The sequence below is a fragment of the Ranitomeya variabilis genome, chromosome 2 (genome assembly GCF_051348905.1).
Source record: "Ranitomeya variabilis isolate aRanVar5 chromosome 2, aRanVar5.hap1, whole genome shotgun sequence".
In the NCBI taxonomy this organism is placed as follows: domain Eukaryota; kingdom Metazoa; phylum Chordata; class Amphibia; order Anura; family Dendrobatidae; genus Ranitomeya; species Ranitomeya variabilis.
In genome coordinates this window covers 465,722,138-465,735,724 of record NC_135233.1, presented here as the reverse complement: position 1 = coordinate 465,735,724, position 13,587 = coordinate 465,722,138, and the positions used below count along the sequence as shown (strand labels likewise).

Here is a 13,587-nt window from a genome sequence, read left to right as displayed (position 1 = left end):
AAAACTATACGTTTTCTACAGGAAACCCTTCTTATTTTGGTGTGTGCACACGTCTTTTTTCCGGTGGCAGAAATGCTGAGGGTTTTTTTTAGGCAAAACCGCTCAACCAGAGGTCTTTTTCCTGAAGTAGCTTTGCTGGTGGTTTTGGCATCATTTTTTGCAGCACTTTTTTCAGGCGGAATCTCCCTTAAAAAAAAAAAAAAAAAGACGTCCTATGTCCATATCGTTTGGGGAGTTTGCGATGTAATTTTTTTGACTACCGATTGGACGGAGCTTAGTTTGGATCGGATTCCATCGAGGACAGCTTCAAAGAACCAACATAAAAACTTATTTTTTCCATCCAGAATTTTTTTTTTTCACAAACCTAAAGTGGAAAATGAAAATATCGAAAAACTGTTTACTACGAATAATAAAATAATAATTTAAAAATTGGGTCCAAAGACCATATTTTAGGTACTAGACGCTCCAAATTTACAATTCACACTTTCCAATCTTGCGGTATTTTACTGGCTAAGGAAACAGAGTGATTTCAGAATAAGTTGGTTGTTTTTTTATTAATATTTTATTGAATACATAGTTAAAAAATAAACCCTGTTTGTTACTTTTTTATGCATAATCTTTTTAACTATGTATTCAATAAAATATTAATTAAAAAAAAAACTTCTACTGGAATCACTCTGTATCCTTAGGCAGTAAAATACTGCTAGTTTGGAAAGTTTGGAAAGTGTGAAGAATAATAATATAAGCATTTTAGGAGTCCAGCTAGAGATTAACTCGTCAATCGCTCATTTTTTTAATTTATTTTTTTAATCAGTCAGCAAAATGTGCAAAAAGAATGATACGGCCATTTTGGTGTGGATTTTCACGGTAAGTACACCAGCTTCATCGGGTCTCGGATTAATATTTAGTAACGTATGCCTGTTTGTATTGTGAAATTTGGTGTCAGATCCACTTTAAGTTTGAATGAAGCTGACGATGGGAGAAAACAGATATGTATATGCTAAGTGAAAAGTAAAGTATGGATTTCCTATATCCAGAAATGGAAGAATAACAGAACATAAATCTAAAAATAAGGAAAACAGTGAACGGTCCCTGGAGATTTTTGGCAACTGCTGACTATGTATATTGCTGCATGACTTGTATAGGAGTTCATTTCCAGTGTGACTATTCAGGAAAGCAAACTAACATGTTCCCTTTTTTTTTGCAGATTCTTTTCCCTTTGATCTCTACCCTTTGACCTCCCAGCAGACCTTCCCATGACCCAGGGATTGCTGCTGCTGTCTAACATGTCACTCACCCTCCATCCTGCTACAAACCTGGTGTTTTTTGAGGCTCCTTTCCCCCTTTTCCCTTTCCGCCTCCTTTTTTTTCCTTTTTTGTCACCTGAGATAGAAGAGATCCTGCGAGAGAGAGAAAACCGCGCGGCGTCAGCTCATTACATACCGGGGACAATATGTTCTATAGGTCGAGAAAAAATCAATTTATGCTGCGATATGAAAAAAACACAAAACAGCACTAAACTAATGAAAGGAGAGCGGCGCAGCGGCGGCACGGACGTGGGATGGCACAGATGGTGACTCACCGGCTGTTGTTCGTGCAGAACGCACAATGACGCGCCGTAGTTCATCCATCAAGATTTTTCTGACATCAGCAAATAAAGCTCAGCTCACGCAAAAGAAAAAAGTCAACTCATGGGTTCAACCGAGGTGAGGGAACATGAATTCACCCAGCTAGATCCCTGCCACCTTATTCTGCCTGATGGCACTGATATCCTGACTATGGAGCTGGAGCGCCCATTCTTAAAGCAGTTCTCCACCTGTAACATGAATGTTGGGGGCTCTATAGTCCCAAGGGTGGGAACCAGTGCCCCCTATATTGGGGGGGTAACAAGAGGCGAGCAGGGGCACAACAATAGTGGGAGCAGGGGTTGCAGTCGCACCCAAACTCTGGAGCCTAGAGACCCCCCCAAAAGGTCCCACCATTACTATTATCTCAATTTATCAGTTTGGTGTTTTCTTTTTTTGTTTTTCTTTTGACAGTCACATGAGGATTTTTTTTTTTTAAGCAGGATACATCACCTACTTTTTGGATCACCATTTATTTTACCATAGAATATACTGAAAATAGTAAAAAAAAAAAAAAAAAAGAAATAAAAAAGTAATTTAAACCAATTGTGCAGTTGTATTGTGGGCTTGTATTGTATTTATATATGTTCACTTTGCAATAAACTAAACCTTCTTCTACAAATCCATACTGTTATGATAATGCCAGATTTATATAAGAAATGTATATTTTGTATATTTCAATCACCATAATATTTTTTTTTTGCTCTATAAACTTATATGAGGACATTTTATTAGCACTTGGGTAAGAAAAAACATGATCCCAGACTCTTAATTTAAAGGTCAGCAGGTTTTTGCTACCCCAGCTGAGATAGGGCCAGAGACCCTTATTCCAGTCATGTATCACTTACTCATCTGCTTGCTGCAGTTCTGATACAATTCCTGTTTTTTCTGCTGCAGAACTAGCAGTTCTCTGAATGCTGAGCTGTATGTAACCCCGCCCACATTACTGATTGGGTGATTTCTGTGTACATTGTCAGCAAGCTGCCAATTAGTGGTGCGGGCGTGGTTCATGAATATGAAGGACTACGTGGCAACAGCTTTACTAGTCCTCTAGTGATAATCTCCTGCTGATAAAACTGATTTTTTTTCAAAACTACAGCAAGCAGACAAATAAGTGACACATTTCCGGAATCAGGGTCTAGGCCCCTACATCTGTTCTCAAGTTAGGTGGCATTAACCTGGTGACAGATACCCTTTAAGAGTCGTCGTTAGGCCGAATTCGCATATGTAGTTTTTCATGCAATTTTTAAAGCATTTCTGATGCAAACACAGTTGTTGATACAAAAAAACATTAGTATCAGTCTTTTTTTTTAAAAAAAGAGAAGGAGCAGGAACAGGAGGAGGATATTGGAAAGCAGCATTGGCAGATAGATGTGGGAACTTTACCTGCTGGCCTGCACTGTGATATTGGCATGTGGCCTGTAATGCATAAAAATAGTAGAATTATGCTGTCATTCATAGAGAAACTTCAGGATATAATTAGAATTTATTACTCTATAACCATGTTCTCCTGCCTGGAGGAATGTACCCCATCACTAATTTATGAGCCATGAAATGTCCTATTATTCTAATGATCCTGCTTACAGGGTGGAAATTACATCACATACATATTACTACACATGCGGACAGAAATTATAGCTTCTATGCTACAGCAAAAACTTTGATTTATTAGGTCAAATATGTAAATTGTTTTTCTTATGTAACCCCCATGATTTTCCATTATTCCGAATTTCCTTGCGTAAATCTAATCTCGGGTACCCCCGAAGCTGGGCCCACATTGATGCATGTATGTATTTGGGGCTCAAAATAATTTCTGCAATTGTGTTTCATTAAAAAAAGATAAGGTAAGAGGAGCTCAGAAAAAAAAGAAGAGAAAAAAAGAGCCACAAACTCCTTATCAGATTGTTATATTGAGCTCACTGATGCATTCTCAGTTAGCTCATCCTGTAGCTAGCAATAGGCTAGAGAATATAGAAGGCAAATGGTACAAAATTTTTAATGAAACCCAAATACAAAAATTATTTTTAGTCCCAAATACATTGATGGGATTTGAACCCAGGATGCCAACGCTGCAACGCAACAGTGCTAACCACTGAGCCACCTTGATGCCCCTTTAGGGTAGGTTCTACTGATGTCTCCACATCTGAGATAAACGGTCCAATTATTCTGATCACACTTTGACCACACTGGCATCTGTTTTTCTTGGAAGTGGAGTTAAAATTGGACCACACAAGGATGTCATCCGAGTGCGGTCCGATAGTTTTCACAGATCCATAGACTTGCATTGCTGAGTTCTATCCGTCAATCGTATCAAAATTGAACAAGTCTCCAATTTTTTCATAGAACCAGTTGGTCCGAGGAACAAATTGGACATGTGCACGGATCCATAGAATATCATAGGCGCAAGTACGATCCATGAAAACCACAGATGGCACTCGTCCCAGAAAATCGTCCCTTATGCTGATATGAGCTATAGTTTAAGTTACGCTAATAAATTAACCTTTACACAAAGGAAGTCATTGCAATATTTTATTAATGTTCCAGAGCTTTCCAACAACTTATATGGAGCTGTAATCCACTACTTGTGCAAGAGAACAAACTGAGCTGCGACACCGACTTGTTTATTCATTTGCAAATACCAACAAGTCCACAACCCGAACGTTGCAAAAGCGCTCATCACATTGGTATTATCATGTTTTACTGCTACCTGTGGGCACATGTTAGACTATTACTCCATGTCCCAGCTGAGGTTTGGGAAACTTATATGTCTTTGCCTTTCTGCTCTTCCTCTGGTTTTCCATGTAGATTCTTATTATTATTATCAGTATTATTATCATTATTATCCTTATTATTATTTATCAGTATTATTATCATTATGTAATATCCTTATAATAATAATAATAATAATAATAATTATTATTATTATTATTATTATTATTATCCATATTAATTAATATTATTATTATCATTATTATTATCCTTATTATCAGTATTATTATCATTATTATCCTTATTATTATCATTAATTATTATCCGTATTAATTATTATTGTTATTATTATTATTATTATCCATATTATTATTGTTATTATTGTTATTGTTATTGTGCCTGGACCATCTGCATTATGAATCCCATAAAATAACTTTTACCAAGTATTTAATTGAACATACTCTTTAAAAAAATTTCAAGTGACTAATCATCTTTGTCCATTAAAAACTATATATGATTTTTCCGTTTTCTGGTCTTTGGAATGCTTGCTGACATTAGGCTGCCGTCACACTAGCAGTATTTGGTCAGTATTTTACATCAGTATTTGTAAGCCAAAACCAGGAGTGGAACAAATAGAGGAAAAGTATAATAGAAACATATGCACCACTTCTGCATTTATCACCCACTCCTGGTTTTGGCTTACAGATACTGATGTAAAATACTGACCAAATCCTGCTAGCGTGACGGCAGCCATAACCTGTTACATTGGCGTTTATGGGATGGTAGAGGGCTGCACCGCATGGTGAAGGCACCATTGATTTTCTGTAGTTTTGCAGCAGGACCTGGTGAGACACTGGATGATCCTGTGCGTGCAGGGAATCTAGGGCGAATTGGCAGATCGGTGGCCCGTACAGGTGAGGCTCATGATTTGCTCTGTACTATGGTAAATAGTAGGCGGTTTTATCACGTAATCTTCAGGCATGTGGCACAATACCATCAAATTCCACGTGAAAACACATACCCTTAGGCTGCGTTCACACATTGTGGTCGTGGTGATTTTTTTTTTTGGCTTCAACCGCAACAAAAATTGCACCGTTTGCCTCAATATAAAAAAATTGCATCAAAAACATTGTGGTTTTACCTTGATTAACTCAATCAAAAGTCAATTGGAAAGTAAAAGGGAAACATTCCTTGATTAAAAAAGATGTACCAGAGAGTGCTGTGACGTCAATGCCCATTTTTATTGTGGTCTATGATAGTCACTGGGTTATCACTCATTTTACTGGTGACCTAGACTATGTAGGTGCTGATCAGTATCCTGGGGTCTAGATCATTATGACATACGCTTTTTCTTCTATGCGTCCTATCCGTGATTTTCACTCGTACCTATGATAGTCTATGGGGCTGCTCACATGTCTGACTTTTTCATCAGACTGAGTGGTCTGTTTAAAAAAATGTAAATGTATCCAATTTTGATCCAAGTGTTAGATCAAAATCGGCAATGCAAGTCTATGCACCATACTCTGATGACATCAGAGTGCAGTCCGATATTCACGGACTGTCAGAATGGAGAAGGTGGAAAAGGTATGAGAAAATCTGATGCCACTCGGACCAAACTCTGATTAACATTTTTCTCATACCTGGAAACTACTGATGTCTGAATGAAGCCTAATGGTGAGTAGAATTCTTTGAGGTCAAGGATTAAAACTTGGTGTCCAGTAAGGGTTTTAGTCATTGGGCGTAAATAATAAAATTGTTTTTTGGATTGTAGTCGATGATATGATCTACATTATCATACAGTACCTACAGTGGGTGTGATCTGTCATACATGTGCAATGTAAGAGAAGATTCTAATACTGATTATTATTGATATTAATAATATGGGATAATATTGATATATTCACCTGTAATGCGCCATGGAATAAATGTCACTATAGCAATAATAAATAATAATAATACTATATCAATAGCTAATAATGATGTAAGTCTTAGATGAGTTCATAGAACGAAATGGTCGATGTCGACCATAGCAAACGATCGTTCATTTTGACCAACAACTGATCAATGAAAGTACGTAATCATTCATTCCCTACACCGGTCTGGCATGTTGGATTTTCTTGGCCGAGGATCAGCACTGCCTACATCATCGCCGGAAAAAAGAAAAAAAACTTCCTGACAAAGCTTACGATGTATCTTGAATCATTGACGAAGGATCGATTGTCGGTAATGTGTATGGGGACATTTGTATTAATAACATGATGATCCTACCAACATGCCTGCAATGCAAAGGTCTCGTGAAAAAGTGGAGATTTATCATCGCGTATTTACCTGCATTCACATTCTGAGTGTTGAATCACAGAGATTTCTGTCAATTCCGGAAACGATTTGGATTTATGAACCTGAACCTGAAAAAAAAGTTAAAAGTTTGTTTTAGTAATTGCAGAGTTCCTTTTGCATGCTGTCTGATACAGGTGGTTTTCCTAGACCTAGGAGCTTTCTTACTAAGGATAAGTTGACGCTATGGTTTTTCAGATGCCTTTTTTAGTAGTTTCGCTAAAAAGTAAAAAGTGCTAAAAAAAATACACAAAAGAACCTTTCTGTTTATTTCTGTCTATTTATATATGCAGATGGTGTCATTTAGAGCCTCCAAAATTGCTCGAGAAAAATGTCATATTTCTGGAGCAGCTTTGTCATTGTCCTTGCAGCATCTTTCTCTTTATACTATGAAGTTTCGCAGGTTCCGAGCGGAAGCCGCCTGAAGAATGAGAATGTCACTTTTTTTTACCACAGTTTCTGAACCCTGCAATTAATATAAGTTGCATAATCCGGAATAAGCGCACAGGAATGTTGTTTTGATATTGCTGTTCGGTTTTTTTGCACTTTCTTTTTTTAGGCGGAATTCACAAAAAAGGCATCGTGTGCACATACCCTCAAAACAACTTTCTGTTCACATGTTCAGGCTTTCAGAAACGCCAAGCGGTAAAAGTAGCAACATGCCCATTACATGGGAGTTTTCCATATTTTAGAATTACAGTCAATGGAAAAGGTAAAAAAAATAAATAAATAAAAAGCATTAAAAAAGTCTATAGAAAACAGTAACAAAAATAGCTTCAGGATAAAAAAAAACTTCTAAATTTTCTTCCACTTGAAAACCTTGTCATAGATTACCGGAAAAAAAAAGTAGTGCGAACAAACCCTTAATGTACTTTCATATGTGCCAAATGGGGCCCAGCTAAAAAAAATTGGCTAGAAAACTGACTAAAATCAGGGGTCTAAAAACAATTTTTGCAATCCAGCTTACTGAAAGATTTTAAGCCATCGTCACACTAGCGTATTGCGTCCGATGCGAGAGTGTCATGCGTCTGTGCTCCGAGCATCTCGCACAGAGCGGATCGGAGCACAGCTGCGGAGGAGGCGGAGAAACTAATTTCTCCATCTCCTCCATTGCCGGGGTCCACGTTTAGTGCACAGCACTCGGACTCACTCGCACCCATAGGCTTATATGGGTGCGAGTGAGCCGAGAGTCGGCCGAGTGTCCGTGCGATTGTCTCGGACCGAGGAAAACGGCCGACACAAAATCAGCTGCTGGGAGCTGCCCCATAGTGTAACATTGGCCTGAGTGCAATGCGATTTTTTTATCGCATTACTCGTACGTTAAAATCGCCAGTGTGACTCCGGCCTTAGTGGCTGCGTATTCCGTAACCACAACTTTGGTGTGATCTGTGGTCATAAATCACCTGAGAGGAGCTCCAAAACAAAAAAAAAGAAGAAAAATAATAGTTCCAAACTCTGCTAGAATGAGCTCACTGACTGATTCTCAGTTAAACCATTCTACAGCCAGCAATACAGGATTTAGACGAAGGCCCCTGACGAAGGCAGACGCCGAAACGCGCGTCGGGGCAGGGCGCATTGCGGGGACTCTGATATTGCCAGACACAAGGTAATTTATAGGGTTGCTTTTTGATTAACTATTGGATGTGACTAACTGCACTTTAAGCTATGGATGCACACATATGCTTGGCGACTAGCAACCTTATTTTAGCCCCCTTATATGACTAATTTAGTGAATAACAGTTTTACTCTTGAAATGCCTGTATACATTTGCATCTGATTTTGTCTCTATTCTTGTGGCTTAATGACTCTTTTATATAAGTACATTATGATATAAAACTTTGGCCACGTTGTATGTATTCATATAGAGTTCCAGACAATCAGTGTCCCCCACGTTGCCCCCCTTTCTTCCTTGGTACTTTCCCACCCCTCCTTATGGTTTATGTATTCCTCAATAAATATTTTCTTCATTTAAAATATTGGATAGTTGTTCGGCTACTTTTTTCGCTGTAAATTATTTAGATGGAAAAAAGTTTTTATTGAAACTCAAAATGATTTTTAGCCAAAAAATACATGTATTTAAGAAAAAAAACCAGTTGCTCCGAGACATAATTTGAAGAAATATGCTGTTATGCAGTCTGCAGTTTATTAACAGTATTGATCTCAGTCACCTCCATTTTGATGACATGGGACTGTAAGGGGAAGCAGCTCTGGGCTTCATCCAGGCAGCAGCCGGCACAGCGCTGGACGGACACGCATGGAGGTTTGAAGAGAAAGTCTGAAAACTGCGGAAACTCGTTTAGCAGATTAAGAAGGACCCATCGAGGCTGGCACTTACTCATGTTAAATATATCCCTCCAGGCATGGCCTGCAAAACACACACCACAACAATTGTGTTATTATGTCACGTGGTAATCCATAAGGCTTTACAGGGCACGTATGGCGGACTATAGAAGAAAGCGAGCTGCCCGCACACATGACTTATTGTTATGTATCTGGGGCCCAGCAATTAACACCAATGACCCCATTAGCTAATACCAGGCAGACTTGTCGCGATATAAATAGAGGAAAAAATTAATTATGTTTTAGTATGCCAAAAGTAAATGTCCACCTTTCAACACCATGTTATTTTAGCTCCAAAACTCTGGGATTATTTATTTTGCAATTAAATATATTATAAAAATCATGCCAGGATAGACTTAAAAAACTAAACTAAAATACATTTTTATATACATAACATATATATAACTATATAAAAAAATAGTATATATTTATATATTATTTTTATATAGTTATTATTTTTTATATTCATATAGATATTTATTTTTAATCTACATTTCTCTGTATTCCCAATAGAAGTATATTATTCAGTTTAATGTAAACCAGTATGCAGCAAGCTCCTGAGCTCCCTCTAGTGGCAGAAATTAATGCTAATGTTAGCAATTTGGAGCTTTGTATCAGAAATAATACAAATCATCGAACAATATAAAGATACAATTGAAAATGATGTATCATTTTGTTAATCATTTTAATAACGTAATCATTTTTATAGCAAAACTATATGGTGTTCAGAGAAGGACGTTCACTTTAAAATGATCATTTCTGATAATACAATTAGTCAAAGTTAGTCACATGTAAAACAAGTGGCCACTGCGGCCAACTCATCTGTCCCTGCTAATGCCCTGATCACCGCTGCTGTGCTCCTGGTGATGGCGCTGGTGCAGGTGGTGGCCCCTCAGGGGCTGGGCAACAAGAACCAGGGCTGTCAGACTCAGTGATGATGCTGCTGATTGGCCAATAAACAAGCAGGTCTGACTCTCTAGACCATTTATTTAAATCAGCCCTCCTCCCCCGTATTATGTACAATTATTGTAGTGTTATACTCCTCCTATAGTATGTTAGGACTGATCTCTATAAAATGGCATAACGTGTTGCTTGATGGCCAAAATGCAAAGTCTCCTACAGGGCCCCCAACTTTTATATGTCTTGATAGTATAGTATTGTTCTTTTTATATGGTCCTTTAGGACCCCCTAAGCTACAAGGCTCGGATGTGACTGCAACCCCTGTACCCACTATCATTACGCCCATTCCTTCATTATTCTAACCTGGCTTTGAGCTTGTTTTTATGCTGTCCGTGTTTTATGCTGTCCATGCTTTCATTTCTGAATCTGACCCAGACACTGGCCTGCAGCTACTCTGTGGACTCAACACGTAGGGCCCCTGCAGTCAAGGCCAAATCCTTATATAGGGGTGTAAACCAGCCTGTTCCTAGGGATTGCTATGTGGACAGGCTAAGGCAAAGTTTGTCTGTGAATGGATTGAAGGATTTGTGACAGCCATTCCCAAGATAGTAAGGGTACCGTCACACAGTGCCATTTTCATCGCTACGACGGCACAATTCGTGACGTTCTAGCGATATCGTTACGATATCGTTGTGTCTGACACGCTACTGCGATCAGACATCACGCTGTGAATCGTACGTCGTAGCAGATCGTTTGGAACTTTCTTTCGTCGCTTGATCACCCGCTGACATCGCTGGATCGTTGTGTGTGACACCGATCCAGCGATGTGTTCGCTTGTAACCAGGGTAAACATCGGGTAACTAAGTGCAGGGCCGCGCTTAGTAACCCGATGTTTACCCTGGTTACCAGCGTAAACGTAAAAAAAACAAACAGTACATACTCACATTCCGGTGTCTGTCCCCCGGCGTCTCAGCTTCTCTGCACTGTGAGCGCCTGCCGGCCGGAAAGGGAGCGCAGCGGTGACGTCACCGCTCTGCTTTCCGGCTCTGGTGCTTACACAGTGCAGAGAAGCAGAACGCCGGGGGACAGACACCGGAATGTAAGTATGTACTGTTTGTTTTTTTTACGTTTACGCTGGTAACCAGGGTAAACATCGGGTTACTAAGCGCGGCCCTGCGCTTAGTAACCCGATGTTTACCCTGGTTACCCGGGGACTTCGGCATCGCTCCAGCGCCGTGATTGCAAAGTGTGACCGCAGTCTACGACGCTGGAGCGATAATCATACGACGCTGCGACGTCACAGATCGTGCCGTCGTAGCGATGAAAATGGCACTGTGTGACGGTACCCTAAGTCATTGCTGGAGGCCTCCTCGCTGGAGGCCGGATTTCTGAGACCCCCTCCTGTCAAAGGAGATCAGGGAACCTGACAGTAAAGATCCCTGACTTATAAGGAGCGGAGGAGCACATGTGTGATCTCTACTTCATTCATTTTCAGTGTCACTGCTGGAGAAAGTGGAGTTCAGTGCTTTGCTATTTCCAGCAGTACCATAGACAATAGGTGGAGCGGAATTCATGTTTCTTACAAGATGGAGCTCTGTACTGCCAGTTTCCCGCTTTCCTATCCAGTGGACAGGGGATAACTTACTATATTGGGAATAACCCTTCCATTTCTCCTTCAGTCCTAGCCTGTTGTGAAATTGGATTCTGGGCTCCCCCGGTGGCCACTTGTGGAATTGAACTTGTGTTCATCATCCCCTCTGTTCACCTGCTCCTATCAGGATGTGGGAGTCGCTATATAACCTTGCTCCTCTGTCAGTTTCTTGCCGGTCAACAATGTAATCAGAAGCCTTCTGTGCTTGTTCCTGCTACTAGACAACTCCCAGCTAAGTTGGACTTTTGTCCTTGTGTGTTTTTGCATTTTGTTCCTGTTCACAGCTGCTGTTTCGTTACTGTGTCTGGAAAGCTCTTGTGATCGGAAATTGCCACTCTGGTGTTATGAGTTAATGCTAGAGTCTTAAAGGAATTTCTGGATGGTGTTTTGATAGGGTTTTCTGCTGACCATGAAAGTGTCCTTTCTGTCTTCCTGCTATCTAGAAAGCGGACCTCGATTTTGCTAAACCTATTTTCATACTACGTTTGTCATTTCATCTAAAATCACCGCCAATATATGTGGGGGCCTCTGTCTGCCTTTTGGGAAAATTTCTCTAGAGGTGAGCCAGGACTGTCTTTTCCTCTGCTAGGATTAGGTAGTTCTCCGGCTGGCGCTGGGCATCTAGGGTTAAAAAACGTAGGCATGCTACCCGGCAACTTCTAGTTGTGCGGCAGGTTTAGTTCATGGTCAGTATAGTTTCCATCTTCCAAGAGCTAGTTCTCATATATGCTGGGCTATGTTCTCTCGCCATTGAGAATCATGACAGTTTGACCGGCCCAAAAAAGGGTTAAATTACTGGCTGAGAAAGGAGAGAAAAAAAAAGTCTGCTACAATTTTTTTTTTTTTTTTTCCTCTAGTTCTGAGTGTGCTCTTAATTTAATCACTTGCTAGTCTGCCTATACTGCAGCCTTCCTCTCTTTCTCTCCTTCTAATCCTTGAATGGCTCTGTGTTCACCTGTTTCAAATGGATCTTCAGAGTGTAGCTACAGGTTTGAATAATCTCGCCACAAAGGTACAAAATTTGCAAGATTTTGTTGTTCATGCACCTATGTCTGAGCCTAGAATTCCTTTGCCTGAATTCTTCTCGGGGAATAGATCTCACTTTCAAAATTTTAAAAATAATTGCAAATTGTTTTTGTCCCTGAAGTCTCGCTCTGCCGGAGACCCTGCACAGCAGGTCAGGATTGTAATTTCCTTGCTCCGGGGCGACCCTCAAGACTGGGCTTTTGCATTGGCACCAGGGGATCCTGCGTTGCTCAATGTGGATGCGTTTTTTCTGGCCTTGGGGTTGCTTTATGAGGAACCTCATTTAGAGCTTCAGGCGGAAAAGGCCTTGATGTCCTTGTCTCAGGGGCAAGATTAAGCTGAAATATACTGCCAAAAATTCCGCAAATGGTCTGTGCTTACTCAGTGGAATGAGTGCGCCCTGGCGGCGATTTTCAGAGAAGGTCTCTCTGATGCCATTAAGGATGTTATGGTGGGGTTCCCTGTGCCTGCGAGTCTGAATGAGTCCATGACGATGGCTATTCAGATCGATAGGCATCTGCGGGAGCGCAAACCTGTGCACCATTTGGCGGTGTCTACTGAGAAAACGCCAGAAAATATGCAATGTGATAGAATTCTGTCCAGAAGCGAGCGGCAGAATTTTAGACGAAAAAATGGGTTGTGCTTCTATTGTGGTGATTCAACTCATGTTATATCAGCATGCTTTAAGCGTACTAAGAAGCCTGACAAGTCTGTTTCAATTAGCACTTTACAGTCTAAGTTTATTCTATCTGTGACCCTGATTTGTTCTTTGTCATCTATTACCGCGGACGCCTATGTCGACTCTGGCGCTGCTTTGAGTCTTATGGATTGGTCCTTTGCCAAACGCTGTGGGTATGATTTGGAGCCACTGGAGGCTCCGATACCTCTGAAAGGGATTGACTCCACCCCATTGGCTAGTAATAAACCACAATACTGGACACAAGTGACTATGCGTGTTAATCCGGATCACCAGGAGGTTATTCGCTTTCTGGTGCTGTATAA

At 40.2% G+C, this 13,587-nt stretch overlaps 1 protein-coding gene across 3 annotated transcripts in view; it reads right to left on the bottom strand.

The window, feature by feature from the left end:
* LOC143806751 (vascular endothelial growth factor A-like) overlaps positions 1 to 13,587 on the bottom strand; it is a 54,535-nt gene that overhangs the window by 14,967 nt on the left and 25,981 nt on the right. For all 3 annotated transcript variants that reach the window (XM_077287600.1, XM_077287599.1, XM_077287598.1), the window contains exons 4-7: positions 8,837 to 9,033; positions 6,663 to 6,739; positions 3,012 to 3,044; positions 1,317 to 1,400 (exon numbers count right to left, since the gene is read on the bottom strand). In XM_077287600.1, coding sequence (XP_077143715.1) covers positions 1,317 to 1,400; positions 3,012 to 3,044; positions 6,663 to 6,739; positions 8,837 to 9,033 — 391 coding nt within the window. The remainder of the gene's footprint in view (positions 1 to 1,316; positions 1,401 to 3,011; positions 3,045 to 6,662; positions 6,740 to 8,836; positions 9,034 to 13,587) is intronic.